The following is an 18365-nucleotide window of genomic DNA, read 5'->3' as shown; positions in this document are numbered from 1 at the left end:
TGGAAATAAAATGTTGCAAGAAGAATTAAAGCCACAGCATGATTATAGCTTGACTTTAACACATATTCCTTCCTTCAATTTCTTTGACAAGCTCTAGGGGTGAGAGAGGGGATGTAAGGTACATAAAGGCCTTATCTTTTCCAGTGGTCCCTCAGCTCTGGTTTTCTTAGGATCCTTTTGTGATTCAAAACTGGAGTTTTGTCTTTCACAAGTGTTTTAAGGTGGTTCATACTTCCCAAGGCAGCTGTCTCAGCCAGCCTTCCCTTCCAGATGCTGCATCAAGGAAGAGCTGTGCTCTGTGCTGGGTGGAACTGCTTCCCCTCTCACCCCAAGCATGCAGCTTGGTTTAACAGCCGAGCATGTGCCAGGGGTTCTCCAGAACAAACTGCTACATGTCCCATTAAATTGATACTCTCTTCTGATCATGGCTGCATACAAAATCCTTAGGCTCTGGCAGATTTTGCTTCAGGTTTTGCTGTATTAACAAAAGATGTTTAGTTCCCTGTGGCACAGTTGACCAAAAACGGTTTCTGATCTCGTCTGCTCCCGCATGGAGTCTGGTGGCTGGAAATCAATCACAATTGAAGATGCATTTGAGCTAGATTTGTGCCAGAAACTCTGATGTTCAGGCATGGGTTCCTTTCCACAAACTTTTGTTATCAGTGTGATGACCTCTGGAAGAGGTAAATGCAGCAAATGATTGAGATGAAAGGGGAGACCATAAATGACAGCTGTTGAAAAGCTGTGCTTAGCTAAGTGTTTGGTCAACTCAAGTATGTCTGCCCTTTCCAAGCTGGGCATGATAGGGCTTATTTCCTGCTAGATGACTAGTTTTACAGCATGTGCATGGGCCAGTTAATTGACAGCATTTGTCACATTTACTCTGCACATGCAGGTTGTAAATACATTGTGTGGTATATGCCTCCATTTCCAGACTCTCTGAGAGTAATTTGGCAACAGCATCTTGCTAACAGCTCTTAGTTTACCATGGCGCCCTTAAGGGAAAAACATGGCTATTAGTAGGTTATGGGCATGGGCTGGGACACCTAGTTGTTAGGAAAGGACCTAGTTAGAGGAAAGGACCTAGTTAGAGGAGAGGACTAAAAGAAAAGTGCCTCTGAAGTGTTGGGGAGAGAGTTTTTTAGCAACCCTACTGCATCTAGACTTTTTAGTGGCCCTAACTCTGCTGTAATCTAATGACAGTTCATGTTTTTGTCTGACCTTTTGATGACAGTGAGGTTCCTTGTTTGTTTTTTAACTTGGGAATCCTGTTTTCCTTTAGATGTTTTATACTGTGTGACAAAGTGTATAGGGAAGGCAATCTTAGATTATTTGCATGTCTTAAAACTCGTATGTTTTCTTACCATACTGTGCCTATGCATCTCTTTTTTGCTCTGAAGAATGGTACTCCTGTAAGACTACTGTAACTTACAGAATAACCTGAATAGCCAAGGGAGCAGGAAAGATCCCAGGTCTCCTGTGCTTTGGCTTACTGCCCTAACCATTAAGTGACAGTGTCAGGTTCCCTCTTCCTTGCTTCACCTTTGGTGCCAAGTGTCTCATGTTTTTGGTTGCGTAATGGGCCAGTTTTAGCCAGAGAGAAGTCTGAATGAAGACAAGATTTTAGTTTTGTCACTAGAGAGCTCTTGGAGGAGCTGCGGCTTTGAGTGTCTCTGTAGTAAATCAAGCTTAAAACACACACACCTATTTGCTGATGGTTTTCTGACTGCTGGGCAGGCAGTCATATGAAAGCTGCTTTGACTTGGGAACTTCTGGACATGGCCAGAAAGTGCAACTGCAACGTGTAAAGGAGACCTGTGTGTTTGAGAGGCATCTGGCAAAGTTAGGCATTTTAGAGGACAAACAGCAATTCTGTATGCAGCCCTTTTTGGATATAACTCTTCAGTGTTTCTGGTATGTTTTAAACTCCTAGATTTTTTAGATTTGCATAATCTTACATTCAGCTTAAACTCCCCAGTTGGAAACAATGCCTTTGCATGCTAGCACAGCAAATTGTTTCCTACTTTGCAACTCACAGATGTATCACAGACAAAGAAAAGTTCTCTATTTAGCTTTATAAGGAGGTGTTGGTAGTGCTACTAAGCCTTTTAGTAAAAGGTGGATGCTACTGCTTGCTTGGGAACTGCCTTGTGTTCAGAATTGTGATGCCATCTTTCATTGACCCCTCTAGACAGTGGCCAACAGTGTTTTTTAACCACTGGGTTTTGGTTCTGGGAGTTTTGTTTTTGTTTGCCTGTTCTTATATAGATCATTGTGTCCATACTCTCCTTTTTTTTTCTAGCCAGAGGCTTTTTTATAGCTGTTCCAACTAGTTAATGGAACCATCCTTTAGCCAAAATACCTGCATAGCTGCTCCTAATGTTAAAAATGTTAAAGCCAACTTTTTAGGCTGATGTTAATACCGTTGAAGTAAAAGCATTGGAAGTCAAGCAAGTACTAGGAGTTGTTTTGGTAGCAGTACCAGGGAGCACTTTTAGTAAAAAGTCTGCTTTAAACCAAAGTGAATATGATTTGTCTTTGTCATTATTTAAGTAGTTGCCTTCACTGTGGAGTTTCTTATCCCTCTCTGGCCCCCCTTCAGTGTGCCCTGTTCCTGTTAGGGAATGCAGCCATACTTAACAATTTTTAGTTTTCCCTCTATTTACAGCTTGTAGTGCTAAAGACAGCACAATGACATTCACTGCAGTCACTGGCAAGTTTGTCCCAGTGGCCTCCAGGGTGCAGAGCAGACAAAGGGACGCAGCACAGCAATAAAAGGCCCAGCTGCTCCTCTCTGCTCCGTTTTTGTTCTGAGACCCTATCAGGCTGCCAAGAGCTCCACTGGTGATTCTGATAAGTTTAGAGTTGAGGTGCGTACCAAATATTCAAGTGGGCTAGCAAGAAAAAACTGACACAGAAGACAGCAATGCAAAAGGAGATTAGAAACCCCAGAAGCAGCACCCTCTGCCTTGCAGAGCTGCTAGATGGCTGCTAATCTTCTGTTGTCTGGTGATTAAATGTAACATGACTTGAATTGCATATATTTCTTAATTATGGATAGTGTTCTAGAAATCCTTTAATTACACGTTAGCTAGGAAAATTTGGTTTTTCATCCCTTAGTCTGGCCCACGGTAATGTTTGGGGAGAATCACAAAAATGGGAATGCAGCTTAAAGTACATGTTTATCTTGCAAGAATTCTGAGTTAAGATGTAAAAAGCATTTTTTTTAAATGGCTGTTTGATGGAAATTCTGAAGTAGTGCTTCTCAGGTTAAAAAGTATGTTTGAGGGGCAAGTAGTATAAGCGATTTTTATTGTGGGTTTTGCTTTTTTGGTGCAGATTACTTTTATTTGTATTTCAGAGTACTTTCCAGTGGAACAGTAGATCTCATCATTCCTATTACATAGAGGTATATGAAAATATAGGTATGAAATGATGAAATTATTTGGTTGCTCTGGAGTTCAATGAGGCAGCCACAAAATACTCCTGCTTTTTGCACTCGAGCAGAACTCGAGTCATTAAGCATCCTTCAGATTTCCGTGCGAAAGGTTGGATTCTAATTAATAGAAGCACCTTTGTGCTTGATACTAGGAAGCATTTACCTCCTTTCTAGGTGAACTGGGATAGGATTGGTATATACACATACTTAGTTCTTGTGATCTCATTACATCCCTGCAGAGTTTCGTGAGCAGAGGCAGCAAAGGTGGTAGTGGGCTTTTTTAATGATGAAGAATTTTTGTTTACTCTTCAGAAGAGGCAGTGAAAGGTAGTACCTGGAATTGGGAACAGATGAGGTTTACTGTGGCTATATGGGAGAGTACTATTACTATGGGAGAGTAGTTTAATTATTTTAATACTTAAAAACTGCACAAAACTACCTTGTGTGTCATTTCACATGGACAAACGAGCTAGTTTTCTTGGTCCTTGAGGACTGTGCACATAAACCAGCTATATTTTTGAGATACTAGGGGGTTCGTGGTTATGTAGACCTGTGAAGTTGTTTGCCAAGAGAGAAACCTGTGGTCAGTAAGCTGCTCCTATAGTCTTTTGTTCTGGGAATGGACGGAAAGGTAAGGGAGGGTAGGATTAAAAGCTTTAAGTTTAAGCCATTTGTAGTGTTAGTCAAAGTACATCCTGGGATGTGCAATTCCTCCATGCACATTATTCTTTTACCCTTCCCTGCCTACCTTTTTCCATGTGCACATGTTGGGAACCACTGCTCTAGTTACATTTTTAGAATATACGAGTATAGATTATAAGAATTAATTTTTAAATAATCCGCCATGCTTCAAAAAGGTGTTTGAAATAACTCTATGAATTTAATGTTAGGTAATGCAGAAGATTATAGAAGGAACCACTGGGGGTATAAAAAGAGGAAGAGAGTGGAAGACAAGACTAGTCAGAGAGATGGTAAATTTTAAATGTTACTTGATTGCTAAGAATTAGAGAGCATTGAATATTTTATCAGGTTTTCTTTTTTTCTTTTTTATTACTTTATTAGTTTTGTAGACAGTTCCTTACATGGAAAGAATTGCAGTATTAAAGCAAATAGTTTTAACAGATACTTTAAACAGAAATAAAACAAATACAGCTCAAATAATTAAAAATAAAAAAATATATTTTTTAAGTTTTCTGCAGCCAGACGTAAAGAACTGTATTTTCTTTTTATCACTTTAGAACAGAAATCTGCATGTTCACATAATCCTTTCTCCACACCCTACCATGCCTCCCTTCCTTTTAATGCCCCCATTGTTGTTTTTTTAAATTTTGCAGCATTGTGCAACTGCATATCCTTTCTAGAAATACTAAAATGGAAAATCCTTCCCTGAACTCAGTTAGCTATTGATAGATGAGTGCATAGATCTGTCAAACAACTTCATTTGCATTGTAGTAAGGCTTGGAGGGCTTAGTTGACAGAGGAGTATCCCACTGCGCAGTGTAGAGCTGCTCAGACACAAAGGAAGAGGCTGTTTCTCCTTCCAACTTAACAATATAAATGAGAGAGATGATGGATGGAAGAAGAAAGTGTTATTCTTATTACAAATTGGGATCTGAAACAGCAGGTATCATTTGGCAGGTTTCTTTCAGCAGCAGAATGTGTCATGGGTAGTAATTTTTATCTCCATCTTGCATCTTCCATTTTGCAGTACAGCTATTTGTTGTGTTGTGTGATTAACTGTATTGGTTAACCAATCCAGGCTAGAAATAACGGCCAAAAAGCAGTAGCAATGCTCAAGATGCCACTGTCAGCAAATAAATGCTTGCCAAGCTATATATTCATGCTTAAGATAGTGTCTTTGCCAGTTATAGTAGAAATCTGCTGCTGAACTGAGAACTGAAGTGAGTCTTACGTTCAAGTCTAGTTTACATGTGGTTTGCATTTTTTTTTCTTGCTGAAGTGTAAAAAATACATTGAGAGATACACTGCAGTTCTGTGAAAAGGAGCTTGTCCACTATAATTAGTAAGACTGAGCTTGACATGAGAAACTAAAGGACGAAGCAATAGGAAATGTTAAAAAATCCAGATTTTTATTTGCAGTTCAGGAGTGGCTACATTTTATTTATGAAGCTGTGTTGCCTCTTTACCCTCTGCCTTCTCCCATCACTTCTCTTGTGCTGCGTGCTGCTAATGCAAATGTATGCAAGTTGAGGCAAATCCTATCAGCCAGTTGATGAGAGGGCAGAAAGGCCTTGCCAGGAGAGCAATTCGTCTCATTTTTGTTCTTTCATTTTATTTGTTATCAGATATTTTCTCCTCTTATTCCTGGGGAGAACTAATCCTTCAGACAGGTGGATCGTAGGCCATTCCTGTGCCCACTGTGACTAGTGCAGCAGGGAATTTTATACTGGAGTGCATAATTAATCAGCTAGAGATGACAAAATAAAAACTGGACTGTCACTTTTAGAAGGGAAATCTGCGGACATTTCTATAATCAAAAATCTGGCCATACTGTCTCTTCCACTCCTTAAGCCTTCCTGCTTTAAAATGCAAGAAGTAGCTTTCAACAGACATCAACAGGCATTTCAGCAGACCTGCTTATTTCTCCAGCTCTTCCAACAGCCCATTTGCTTCTGTAATTCCCAGCTGCTCATTCCTGTTTGGTGCCACCCTCCTTGCTATTCTGCACATGTATTTTTGTCGCTGCTTCAGTGGCCTGGATTGCAAACAAGCCCTGTTTGAAAATACAATTTCTCACCTCTGCCCCCATCCCCTTCCTGTACCCCCCCCCATTTATTTCTAGTTAATTAGGATTCCAGGTCTTGGTTTACCACTAGGTCTGTACCACAGATGCATGTGTGCAACATTGCTTATAAAGTATCAAGAACACCGTTTTATTTCCACCAGAGCAGTCACCCAACCTGGTTAACCATACAGATGTGCAGGTTCTTGGGAAGGCAGTGCAGGGCAGGGATGAAGGCATTGAGGTGTGTGGAAAGGGCTGAAGGATTGTCTGCTAGACCATAGTGGGGCAAGTGCATGTGACAAGCCCTTTAAGCTGTTTTTTGCCAGTGAAGTCTCTGTTTAATGCTAGATATTTTATATGTAAATATTTTGGGATTTCAAAATGTACATACAATGGAAAGTAAATTGGAAATGTGTGTTGGGTTTTTTTAATTTTAATTTTTTTAATCTTAAAGTAATTTTCATTTACACTTTATAAATTGAATCAAATTGTTAGGTTTCCAGGTTGACATTTGAGTGAGACTTCTGTGTCTTACTCATATGCTATGTAAGTGCAGGTTCTAGGTTGAATTGGTAGGGAAGAGTAAAATCTTTGGGCTTCTGCAACTTGGAAACTAAGGAGGAAATGTTCAAGTATTGAAGAGATAAGACAAAGGTTACAGTATTATCCCAGTTTTCTACTGGCATCTGTTTGAAAGTCAAAGCTGTACTTCATAGTCTAGAATAATCTGTTTGAGAAATAAATTTGATCATTCTGCTTTTTTGCTTTTTTTCTTTTCTTTTAAATCCCCTTCTTTAATGGAAGATGCCAGTGATGGTGGACGGTCCTATAGAACAGTTTTGGATCGCTGGAGAGAGTCGCTTCTTTCTTCTACCAGCTTGTCCCAAGTCTTCCTTCACCTGTCTACGTTAGACCGAAGTGTCATTTGGTCCAAGTCCATCCTTAACGCTCGCTGCAAAGTGTGTCGGAAGAAGGGCGACGCGGAAAGCATGGTGCTGTGTGACGGCTGCGACCGAGGCTACCACACCTACTGCATCAGGCCCAAGCTGAAGGTATCTGAGGACAAATAAGCGCTTCCTTCCCGCCCCAAACTCGAGCAGTTGTTATGACTTCATTGCCTATTACTAATGCTTTATTTTCTTTTTTTCTTCTCTTTCTAGGTCATTCCTGAAGGAGACTGGTTTTGTCCAGAGTGCCGACCAAAGCAGCGCTCTAGGCGCCTCTCCTCCAGACAGAGACCTTCTGTGGAGAGTGACGAAGAGACTGCTGAACGGCTGAGAGAAAGGGAAGGAGAGGCTAACTATGATGAAATGGGACAAAGTGAGGAAGAGTGTTACGAAGAAGAGCAAGATGAGGAGGATGAATCTCAAGAGGAAGATGATATATGGTAGATATATCTAAATATATTTATAAGATATAGATACATGCTAAAGTGGTTTCCTACTTGAAATAACATCTTCATTATTAGATGGAGTACTTGTTCACATAAGCACATCTTGAAAATCCAGTTTGAAAAAGATGTTTATTTAAAAAAAAATAAAAATAAAAAATCACAGCTTGTTATGTGAATTTGGCCCTTGCTGATGGGTTTAATATTAACAAAAGCTAGGCTTACTGGACTTAGGCTCACTTTTCAGGTTGAAAGTTCCAGCTTTGGGTGTATGGGTGAGAGATGAGTGGGGGATGGCCATCAGAGTTGCAGTTCTGTACAGTTACTGTTTGAAGATAAAGTGAACAGTTTCAAACAGTAAACATTTTCTAGAGAAAACCTGGAGTTATTTATGTCTAGTTTTAAATTTTGGGGGAGTAGATGAATACAGTAAGTACTGGAACATTAGGGAAGACAAGGTCATCTGTTGGAGGCCATATGACATTGAGAGGACGTGCAGTAGCTGTTGAAAAACAAACAAGCAAAATCCACACCAAGAAATCCCCTACCCAAACCAGCCAAAGAAAAAAAATCCCAAGCAACTAAATAATCCAGTGTTGTAACTCCAGTAAAGTAATGGATTTGTTGTACATGCCAGGACCATAAATGTTGAAGGAAACTTTCCTGATATCTGAGTATTTTTCTTCTTTTTGCTACAGTATTTTGAATTGACTGAAACAAGGTTACTTGTGGCTCTGGCAGTTGTGATTCAACAGTTGGAGAGAACTTGCATCTCCTTGGAAAGCAAATCTCTGGGATCTTCCCTCTCTCCTGTAATGGAAGGAGAGCCTTGAGTATTAGTTGTAAACCCTGACTAGAGCATAACTTTTACACTGAATGTTTTAGAACTGCACTTATTTATGTAGCTGATAAACCAAGGGAAAAGAGGAATGGAATTTTGCCATAAATAAACATAATTGTTCACTTTTCTGTAGCCCAGCAAAGCAAGGAAGACACGAGATCAAGTTTCCATTAAAAATGAGAGCAGCCAAGCTCAACAATCCATTCTCAAGTCAGAGCAGCCAGCGCCAGGCAAGATATGCTTCTCGCAGTCAGCAGAACATACCTAAGCAAACTGAATCTTCATCTAAAGTTACCAGAAGGGGTTTAAGAAAGGTCAGATCAGCCCCTCCATCCGTGACAAAGCCTTCTTTAAGACTTTCTAGCCGGACCACTCGTCAGAGCCAAAGTTCACTGCAAGCAGATGTATTTGTGGAATTACTCAGTCCTCGGAGAAGACGAAGAGGAAGAAAGAGGGCTGATAACACACGGGAAGACAGCCCTTCCAGTTCTCTTGGATTTAGAATTGTTGATACTGCAGACTCAAATGAACGACTTAGGAAGTATCCAGTTTCTGCTTCAAAGCTTTCTCTTCCTGTTACTGAACCCAAGAGAAGAGGCAGGAAACGACAGTCTACAGGTAAAAGAAATGTGTTTGTCCAGAACAAAAAAACATGTTCTGTTCCTTGCTGAAGTATTTGTGCGGTAGAGCAAGGAGACTGGAAGTGGTGATTGAAAACAAGACAGTTCCCTTCTTTTGCAGTGACAGAAGTGAACCTTAAAAAAAAAAAGTCTAAAAAAAAAATTCTTCACATTTGCCAAGGAGATGTATCGTATCCATATTTGAAATTTCATATTTGCACACAATATGGAGCAATTGCTAATAAGTGGATAGCAAATGCAGAAGTTATATTTATGCTTCAACCCATGCAAATGGTTTACTTTTAATGGTTTTGTTTTATGAAAGAGTTAAACAGTGAAGAACACAGATGTAGGTAAGGTAATGAAACTGGGACTATACATGTACCAGAAGAAACTGCTACCAGAAGAAAAATATCACCTGTCTGGTATAGGGCTAACAGCATCCCTGCTTGTTAAGCTAATACCGAGGTATTTGATGGTAGGGCAATACTTGGAAAGCTACAATAACCTTTTAAAAACCAAAAGGACCCAGTGTGAGACTGAAGAGTCTAAAAGAGCTTCCACTCTGGTTGGCAGTCTTGTATTCTGCACCATTTCTGTCCTTCCCTATGGGGAGTTTCTAGGCTTATCCTCTAACCACCCTGCTTGACTACTCTTGAAAGCATAAAAGCACTTTGAATAGAGGTTTTGTGGAAGTAAAAGTGATGAGCAGGCAGCTTATTCTGTTTTTCTCTAATGGGGCTTTTCTTTAAGTGTTTCACAAATTGTTAAAAAATTGAAGTAAGTGAAAAGATCCTTTCCAGAATCAATGCAATGAAGGAGAATGGAAGAGGAACCCAGCTAAATCCTGGTACTTGGCATTTTTTACAACAAAAGAGACATTTAGTGGTCAATAACAAGCCTTATATTCTAATTAATACCTGAAGCCATACTGCATGAGTTGTGCCCTGAAACTACAGTTTTAATACGCAAGAATTGGGTTATTGTACTTGCCAGGTTTTTATTTTTATCTGATGGGAGTGTTGTGTTTCTTTTTTCCAGAATCAACTCCTCAAACCTCATTGAGCAGGAGAAGTTCAGGACGTCAAGGAGGAGTCCATGAACTCTCAGCTTTTGAACAGCTCGTAGTGGAACTGGTACGACATGATGACAGCTGGCCTTTCATGAAACTGGTTTCCAAAATCCAGGTAACTGTTAGAACTGTAAATTAGAATGGTTGAGAATCCTATTTACTGCCAGTAAGACTTGGGATGTTATAGCATCACTCAAAAAGGGGGATACAGCTAAGCAGTGGGATTCAGGAGAACTCCAGCATTTCAGCCAAAATATTTGATGCCTTTTCCAGTCAGGAAAAGGATCTAGAGCTTGGTGTTGTAAGTGCTCTGTTAAAATTAACAATGGTAGCTGTTAGATGGAGACTTGAAACTCTGAATTCAGTTACAAGTAGCTGGAAAGATTAATGTATCTGCACAAAAAGAATAATGTACAAACATGAATGAAAGATGTAAGCACAGAGGAGTAGAGGAATTTGGAATGAAATGGTTACTAGTGTCTGCCTGCTAGAGTATAGGAATTGCACTGGAAAGTGCAAGAAGTTGGTGAATGCAAGGAGGGATAGAGAATTCAACTTAATTTTGATCGTGAAAAGAAACTGCTAGAATTCAGTGCATTCCTGTTTGCCTGAATCAGTCACTAAAGGATAATCTCTGTATAGGTAGGAAAGAAAAATCTATACCTGAGTGACCCAGATTTTCTTCATCATGATAAAAATTAAGCCTTAAACTTTTTGCTGCCTTTAAGACAATGTAAAGAATACATTGAATGATCAGTGCTCAGCAAGCCAGAAAGATGAAATCACTTTCTTTTTAGAATTCACATAAAAAGTACTCCTAAAGGGAAAGAAAATACCTAATTCTATTTCTCTGCTACTTGTTTCTCTAGGTTTGTTGCAGGTTGCACTTAATATAGTAAGGTTTACAGGCCATAACCAAGAACTTGATTTTAAAACACACATGATGGTGCATGTGGGTATCTTACTTGTTTAGAAAGGCCAAATTTGGATCAGATACATTTTCTTTCACTCCCCTGTCCTGCTTTGTGAGTGAGACATAGTCACCCTAAGCTTTGTGCTTATCTGGAATCAAAAGCTGTGATCCAAATGATCAGTGCCCTCAAGGGTCAGGCAATCCTTTTTCCCCTCACTTGTATCACACACACACACACACACACACACACACACACACACACACACACACACACACACACACACTGTTCTGAGTGGCTTTTTAAGTCTGGTACATGCATACTCTGTCCTGCTTGCTACAGAAGGTTTCACTGCCTGCAACACAACTAAGTGGAAACTCAGGGTTTCTTTTCTTTTGCAAGGCTGCAAGATGGTGAATAGTAAAAGTGGTTGTGATTAAGAAGAGTTTAGTATTGTAATATGCAATATGAATATGAATACATATGTCATATGTAATATGAAAAGTTTTTAAATCTTGGAAATAATTTGTGCTGGACAGATGGGAAGAGCTGAACTCGGTAACGCTTATCTGTTCACATGGTTTTCTTACAGTTGCTCAGAGAGTATTTAGGATTAGATTTATTCATTGAAATGATGGCTAATGTTTGTAGCCAGCTACTTTAATGATACAAAAAATAGAAAAGCAATACCTTAAAACTAATCTCCAGTTCAGGAAATGGAGGTGGTTGCTTGAGACTCTTCTGTTTATTTAAAAACAAAACAAAAATGCTTTCTGATTTGCTTATTTTTTTTACATAGGTAGAATGTTAAGCTTCCATTTGTTTGTCTATGAATCATTAATTCCTTAATTTTTTTAAGGTACCAGACTACTATGATATCATCAAAAAACCTATTGCCTTAAATATAATCCGTGAAAAAGTGAATAAATGTGAATACAAGTTAGCATGTAAGTATGACTTATTGAAAGAGGTAATGGACCCTTTCTGTCTCTGTTCATGACCATGACTCATATAATGGTTCTTCCTGTTCTGTCTCTTTAAAATAAATTCTTATCCTAAGATAGGGCTCTGTCAGAGGATAAGAATGCTGAAATTGTATTCAGCTTGGGGTTTTGTGGTGGTTTATGTATGGTTTTGTTATTTTTAAAAAAGCATTAACTAATCTTTTCTAAATAAGATTGTTGAACTTATTTCTTTTAGTAATAAATATATGATGTACAGATAGATAAGAAATGAGCAGCTGAGAAACTGCTGGTAATTCTTCAAGCTTTTGATGTCAGTCAGTGGTTACTACTTGAATTTTATTTCCTTTATTGATAATCAGAGGAATTAAAGAATGTTTACATCGCACTTCACTAATGTCATGAGAGAAACTCGACACACATGTAAAGACATTTGTGTGTTGCAACTCTGTAGGATCATACTTGATCATACTGCCCTCTGACTTGAGGCACACTAGATTCATGTATTTACTTTGTATTTACTAGCGGAATTCATTGAAGATGTTGAGCTGATGTTTTCAAACTGCTTTGAATACAACCCTCGTAACACAAGTGAAGCAAAAGCTGGAACTAGACTTCAAGCTTTCTTCCATATTCAGGCTCAAAAGCTTGGACTTCCCATCACATCTGGTAATGTGGACCATGCCGCTCCTGCGGCAAAGAAGTCGCGAATCTAACCTCTGCCTTCCAAAGGATTTTTTGAGGGAATCTATTATTTTCATTAAAATGAAATTATAAATCACAGTCATCATACCTGTCTGTATAAAGCAATAACAACTGTTTAACCACCTTGAAGTGTGGCCTGCACTATATTCTCAATGTAATATTAAGCACTCAGGAGAATGTAGGAAAGATTACCTTTGCTACAGTTTTATTCAGTGTCTAATAATTTTTGATAGATGTACTGGATACAGTACTGGTTTACAGAGGTTTTGTACATTTTTAATACATTCATGTGTCCAAACATCTTCCAGAAGTACAATTGTTTTTTTTCCTGCATCAAATTACCTTGTTTCATCCTCTAGATTTTGTAGGAGCTGTGGTATTGAGGGCTTTATCAATTCTGATAAAATCTTCTGCTGTAGCACAGTTGAAGAAACTGTGTATGTTTAGAACTTGTTTGAGCGTATCTTCTCAACACTACACATGAATGAGTACAACTGCATATCTTTTAAGTACTGTACCAGTGCTGGCTGGAGGTATTCAGTCTGAATTTAATAAGTAGATATTTATTTAGCATTGGAAGTAATTTGTGAATTTGTTTTGTATTTATAAAATTTGTACTTGGGGTTTAAAAACAAAAAAAAAAGAGTTCCATAACTTTTTAATTATTTTTTTTTTCCAGTGGGTTTCTTTTGGTTTTGTTTTATTTTGTTTATTCCCCTCTAACTTGATGATCAATGAATAAATACTTTCCTGTGTCCCCGGCAGTTCTTCTAGCAATGAGTAAATTCACAGGACTCTACTATAAGTTTTTACGTACAACTTTCGAAGTGTACAAATAAAATGACACATTTTTCAAAGTATTTTGAGCTTCTGGTGTTTCCTTTTGAGTTACACTGCTATACCATCTTCCCCATTAACTCACTAGGACAAGTTGCTGGAGAGACACAGCAGAATCTGGTTTCAATGTGAGTACCGCAACCATCATTTTCAGCAGCTCCAGCCACTGTTTGCCTGGTGTCTGAGTGATGCAAATGTTCATCAATATATAAGGAGTAACATAAGTATGTCTGTAAGTTGTATGGTTCTTTAGTTAGGATCTTTATTCTAGCAATTAAGGCCTCATAGCTTTGTTTAGCTGACCAGCAGCTTCTTTAAATTATCCTTACTATCCTTGATAATTTTAATTTCAGTATTTATTAATCTAAATGTATAAAATTCAGTTTGAATCAACAGCTTTAAAACCCTTTTTAAATGAGTTTTGCCCACCCAGAACTATGCCACACTAAGAAAACAGCATGGAGCAGAAATTTGAACAGGGTAGGAAAAACCAAAACACGAGGTTTGCTGCTGCAGTGACTCTTCTCCCTGTGTTTGTGCTTGCTGCTTGTAGCATTAAGACCTGTACCTGCTACAGACCTCAACAATTAGGTGCTGAGTTGGGGTTTTCTTTACTGCTGTTGTGTTTACCTTAGAATCATAGAATCCTAGGGATTGGAAGGGACCTTGAAAGATCATCTAGTCCAACCCCCCTGCCAGAGCAGGGTCACCCAGAGCACATCACACAGGAACGCATCCAGGTGGGTTTTGAATGTCTCCAGTGAAGGAGACTCCACAACCTCCCTGGGCAGCCTGTTCCAGGGCTCTGTCACTCTCACAGTAAAAAAAAAAATTCAGATATTCACTTTTAACCTCCTATGCTCCAATTTGCACCCATTGCCCCTTGTCCTATTACTGGTCATCACTGAGAGAAGCCTAACTCCATCTTCCTGACACTCAACCCTTACATATTTGTAAACATTGATGAGGTCACCCCTCGGTCTCCTTTTCTCCAAGCTAAAGAGACCCAGCTCCCTCAGCCTTTCCTAGTAAGGGAGATGTTCCACTCCCTTCATCATCTTTGTAGCTCTGCGCTGGACTCTTTCAAGCAGTTCCCTGTCCTTCCTGAACTGAGGGGCCCAGAACTGGACACAATACTCCAGATGTGGCCTCACCAATGCAGAATAGAGGGGGAGGAGAACCTCTCTTGACCTACTAACCACACCCTTTCTAATGCACCCCAGGATGCCATTGGCCTTCTTGGCCACAAGGGCACATTGCTGGCTCATGGTCATCCTCCTGTCTACCAGGACCCCCAGGTCTCTTTCACCTACACTACTCTCCAGCAGTTCAGCCCCCAACCTGTACTGGGACATGGTGTTGTTCTTCCCCAAATGTAAAACTCTGCACTTCCCCTTGTTGAATTTCATCATGTTTCTCCCCGCCCAACTCTCCAACCTATCTAAGTCTCTCTGAATGGCAGCACAGCCTTCTGGTGTGTCAGCCACTCCTCCCAGCTTAGTGTCATCAGCAAACTTGCTGAGGGTACATTCTATACCCTCATCCAGGTCGTTGATGAAGATGTTGAACAACACCGGTCCCAGCACCGACCCTTGTGGGACTCCACTAGTAACACACCTCCAACCAGATTCTACCCCATTGACGTCCCAGTACTGACCCCTGAGGGACTCCACTAGTCACAGACCTCCAACCAGATTACTGCCCCATTGACTACAACTCTCTGACTCCTTCCTTTCAACCAGTTCATGATCCACCTCACTACCTGATCACCAAACCCATGCCTGATCAACTTATCTACAAGGATGCTGTGGGAGACAGTGTCAAATGCTTTACCTTGCCTTAGAGGCGGCAAGAATGGGCATTCCCTTGAGCCTAAGGAACCAATGGAGATAGATAGGAGATTGATTAGTTTGAAGTGTCTGATTTATTTTTTAAAAAGGGTCTAACATGAGAACAGTGCAGGGATATTGTTTAGAAATGTCTGTTGATACTTCAGAGTTTCCCTGCGATCTTTTCCTTGTTCAGAGCTGGTATCTCTGTCGTGCCCAGATCAAAGAGGCATTTCTTGTCCTCACCACAAAGAAGGCTAAATACCATATGGAATGAGCAGCAGAAATCTTCTTTGCAGAATGTAGGTTGTACTTGATATGCCTGCATCTGTCTAGTCCCAAGAGGATGTGAGCATCCTGGGAAGCAGGCTGGACAAACAGTTGTGCAAGTTCTTGTTCTTATGAATAGTCCCCATTGACTTAGCTGTGAATGCTTTGGGGTGAGGGGTAGGCACAGTGAGCTGAACAAGTCCGTCTGTGGCAGATGCAATTTAAGTTGTTACTGTGCCCACCCTAATCCCAGCTGTTCATTCCTATCACTCTTTCTCCAAAGATATTTCCTTCAATAGCTTCCCCGCGGCAACAAAACTAACTGAGTTTGGGTAGCACGGGTGGGAACAGTTTAACCCAAACCTCTGCTTGTGAGGGTGGTGTTTGTATCCTTGTGCTATGAGTGAAATTACAAATTTGTCACTAAGTTTGCAAGCCTGAGGCCTCAGTTAAACATGTTGAAGGTGAAATACAGAAAATCATAGACTTGTTTGGATTGGGAGGGACTTTTAAGATCAGAGTGCTCACTTCTTCTAACAGCTGTGCTTAAAGTATTGATGTGTGCTGTGTGTGCAATATAGACCCAGCTGCCTCGGCTTCAGTGGTGCTCACAGGGCACGCCTTCTTTTTGTCATCTGGTTGCTTGTTCTGTGCTCAGGCACAGAGCATGAACCAAACCCTCTGTTGCTGGCAGTAGACCGCTGAGATCTGTTGCAGCTTTTTCAAATGTCAGCTATGCTTTTTCTGATGTAAAAAAGTTAATGGCTGTTTATTTCCCCCTACATGCACCCCTTTGAAAAACAGGGAATTGCTTCATGTCTCCCTCCTTGTCTTTCGAGGGCTGAGATACTCATTCTCCATGTCCACCCTCCCTGCCAAGTACATCCATGTGTTACTGCAAGCAGCCTTACCACCAAGGTCAGGGATGTTCAGTATCTGCAGGGGGCTTCAAGCCAAAGTTTCACAGAAGTGCAGAAACGGATAAGGTCAATGGTTTCATCTCAGATTCAGAGCCCCTGGCTATTCAGATGTTACCAGACCCTTCAGGAAAATGGACAGTAAGTTTCTATGAGCTCCCAGGCCCATCCTCCATGCAGGATTTTGACAAGACACAATAGTGAAAGTCCCTTCATGATAGCTCCAAAGTTTCTTGGCCCCAGACGGTATCCAGACTGCTCTACCAGCTGTATTTCCTGCTGTGCAAATTCTACCTCTCTTCCCTTCTCCCATCCCTGTAATTCATGACAGAGCTAAGAATTACTGAGTAACCAATTCCCCTTGGCAATTTCTTCTGATGCTTCTTGTACTTAGCTCCTTAACTGTGGGGCTGGTTACCTTGGAGGAACTGGGCTCCAATCCAGAGGACTCTCTCTTCCAGGAGACCTCAGCATTTCCTCAAAGACAACTTGCTCACCACAGACTGCCAAAGAAGCAGAAGTCAAATCCCCACAGTGTCTGCCATTATTAGACACTGCCCTTCCTACACAAGCTAGATCAGGTCAGAAGGAAAAGGTCTGTTCTTGGATATGCTGGATGTAGCCTTGTGTGGTGGTTGCAGTCAAGCTGATACTGATTGTTCATGCTTAGGTGTGTTGGACAGCACACTGGTGTGGCCAGGTGCCTTCACCTGTATTAGGACACATGATCACCTTGACTGGTCTGTCCAGTGTGAGTTTTACCTGCAGGAAGTTTAACTCCTGGAAACCTTAATGATGCTGGAAAGGTTGAGCTGCTTCGGTCTGGCAGACTGCGTGACAGATGTGAGCCAGCAGGCTTCATTGTTAAGGGTTTGTGCTGGGGCTACCACTCCTGCACCAGTGCTGGATTGCTCTTGTGTGGAGGGTGAAGTTTCAAGTATCATAGGAGAGAGCACATAAATGTTAGTATTAATAGTAAAGGAAGATGACATCAAAATAATCTTAGCAAATATGTGCGTTGTAAACCATCAAGAAGCAGCAAAAAACAGACTGAGCTTGCATGTATAATCGAAGGGATGCAGATCTTGCCAGACCCAAGCAGCCCAACAGTCACTGGCTGCCATCTGCCCCCAGCCAATCCCCTTTGAAACTGTCACAGTCCAGAGGTGGAGATCCTGCCTTGGATGTGTGCAGGGAGTGAGACCCTGGGGACACCAGATCACGCCAGAGTCCTGCTGACATCATCTTGCTGCTGGACTGGTAATCTTGTACTTTAGGATCTAGAAGACTAAAAGTGTGGTTTATGAATTTTGAATTGTTGCTGTTACCACTGAATTAAGCCTTGCTCTGCAACAGTCTTGTATCTTCTAAGTTATATCTGTTTGTATTCAAATAAACATCTAAAACTGGTTACATTGCCTAGTAAGGATCACTGTCATAACTGATGGCAACATTCCAGCTAACACATCTGGAGGCTACTAGGGATTATTTCTACCCTGCAGGAGCCTTTTCACAAAAAAAAAAAAAGGGAAAAAAAAAAAGGTCAGTATCCAGATGACTGCAGGTGGTTTTCTGTGTGGCTTTCAGCTCAGTTGTAGCTCCAGATCTCTCCCCTGCATGGCTAGACTGCTGCCCTGATCTTCACAACAGTGTCTTCTTGGTCTAGTTCTGCAGAGATTCTCCTTGTGCTTTACCCAGCTTGCTGTTAAGGGGGTACTCGGAGATTTCTCAGCCTCCTACCACCAGCCCAGCTGATGTCTTCATCCTCCTGCCCTTCATCAGAAACCTACTTCCCTTTTTTGGTGCTTTCTTAAACAAGTACACTG

At 40.6% G+C, this 18365-nt stretch overlaps 1 protein-coding gene across 1 annotated transcript in view; it reads left to right on the top strand.

The window, feature by feature from the left end:
• Positions 1–13538, top strand: part of BAZ1A (bromodomain adjacent to zinc finger domain, 1A) — a 65118-nt gene extending 51580 nt beyond the window's left edge. The window contains exons 22-27 of the mRNA XM_009993934.1: positions 6990–7237; positions 7346–7572; positions 8550–9034; positions 10078–10223; positions 11879–11966; positions 12507–13538. Coding sequence (XP_009992236.1) covers positions 6990–7237; positions 7346–7572; positions 8550–9034; positions 10078–10223; positions 11879–11966; positions 12507–12697 — 1385 coding nt within the window. The 3' untranslated portion in view covers positions 12698–13538. The remainder of the gene's footprint in view (positions 1–6989; positions 7238–7345; positions 7573–8549; positions 9035–10077; positions 10224–11878; positions 11967–12506) is intronic.
• The last annotated feature ends 4827 nt before the right edge of the window (positions 13539–18365 follow it).

This window comes from Chaetura pelagica, unplaced genomic scaffold, assembly GCF_000747805.2.
Source record: "Chaetura pelagica isolate M959 unplaced genomic scaffold, ChaPel_1.0 scaffold11, whole genome shotgun sequence".
In the NCBI taxonomy this organism is placed as follows: domain Eukaryota; kingdom Metazoa; phylum Chordata; class Aves; order Apodiformes; family Apodidae; genus Chaetura; species Chaetura pelagica.
This window is presented reverse-complemented; position numbering and strand designations above follow the sequence as displayed.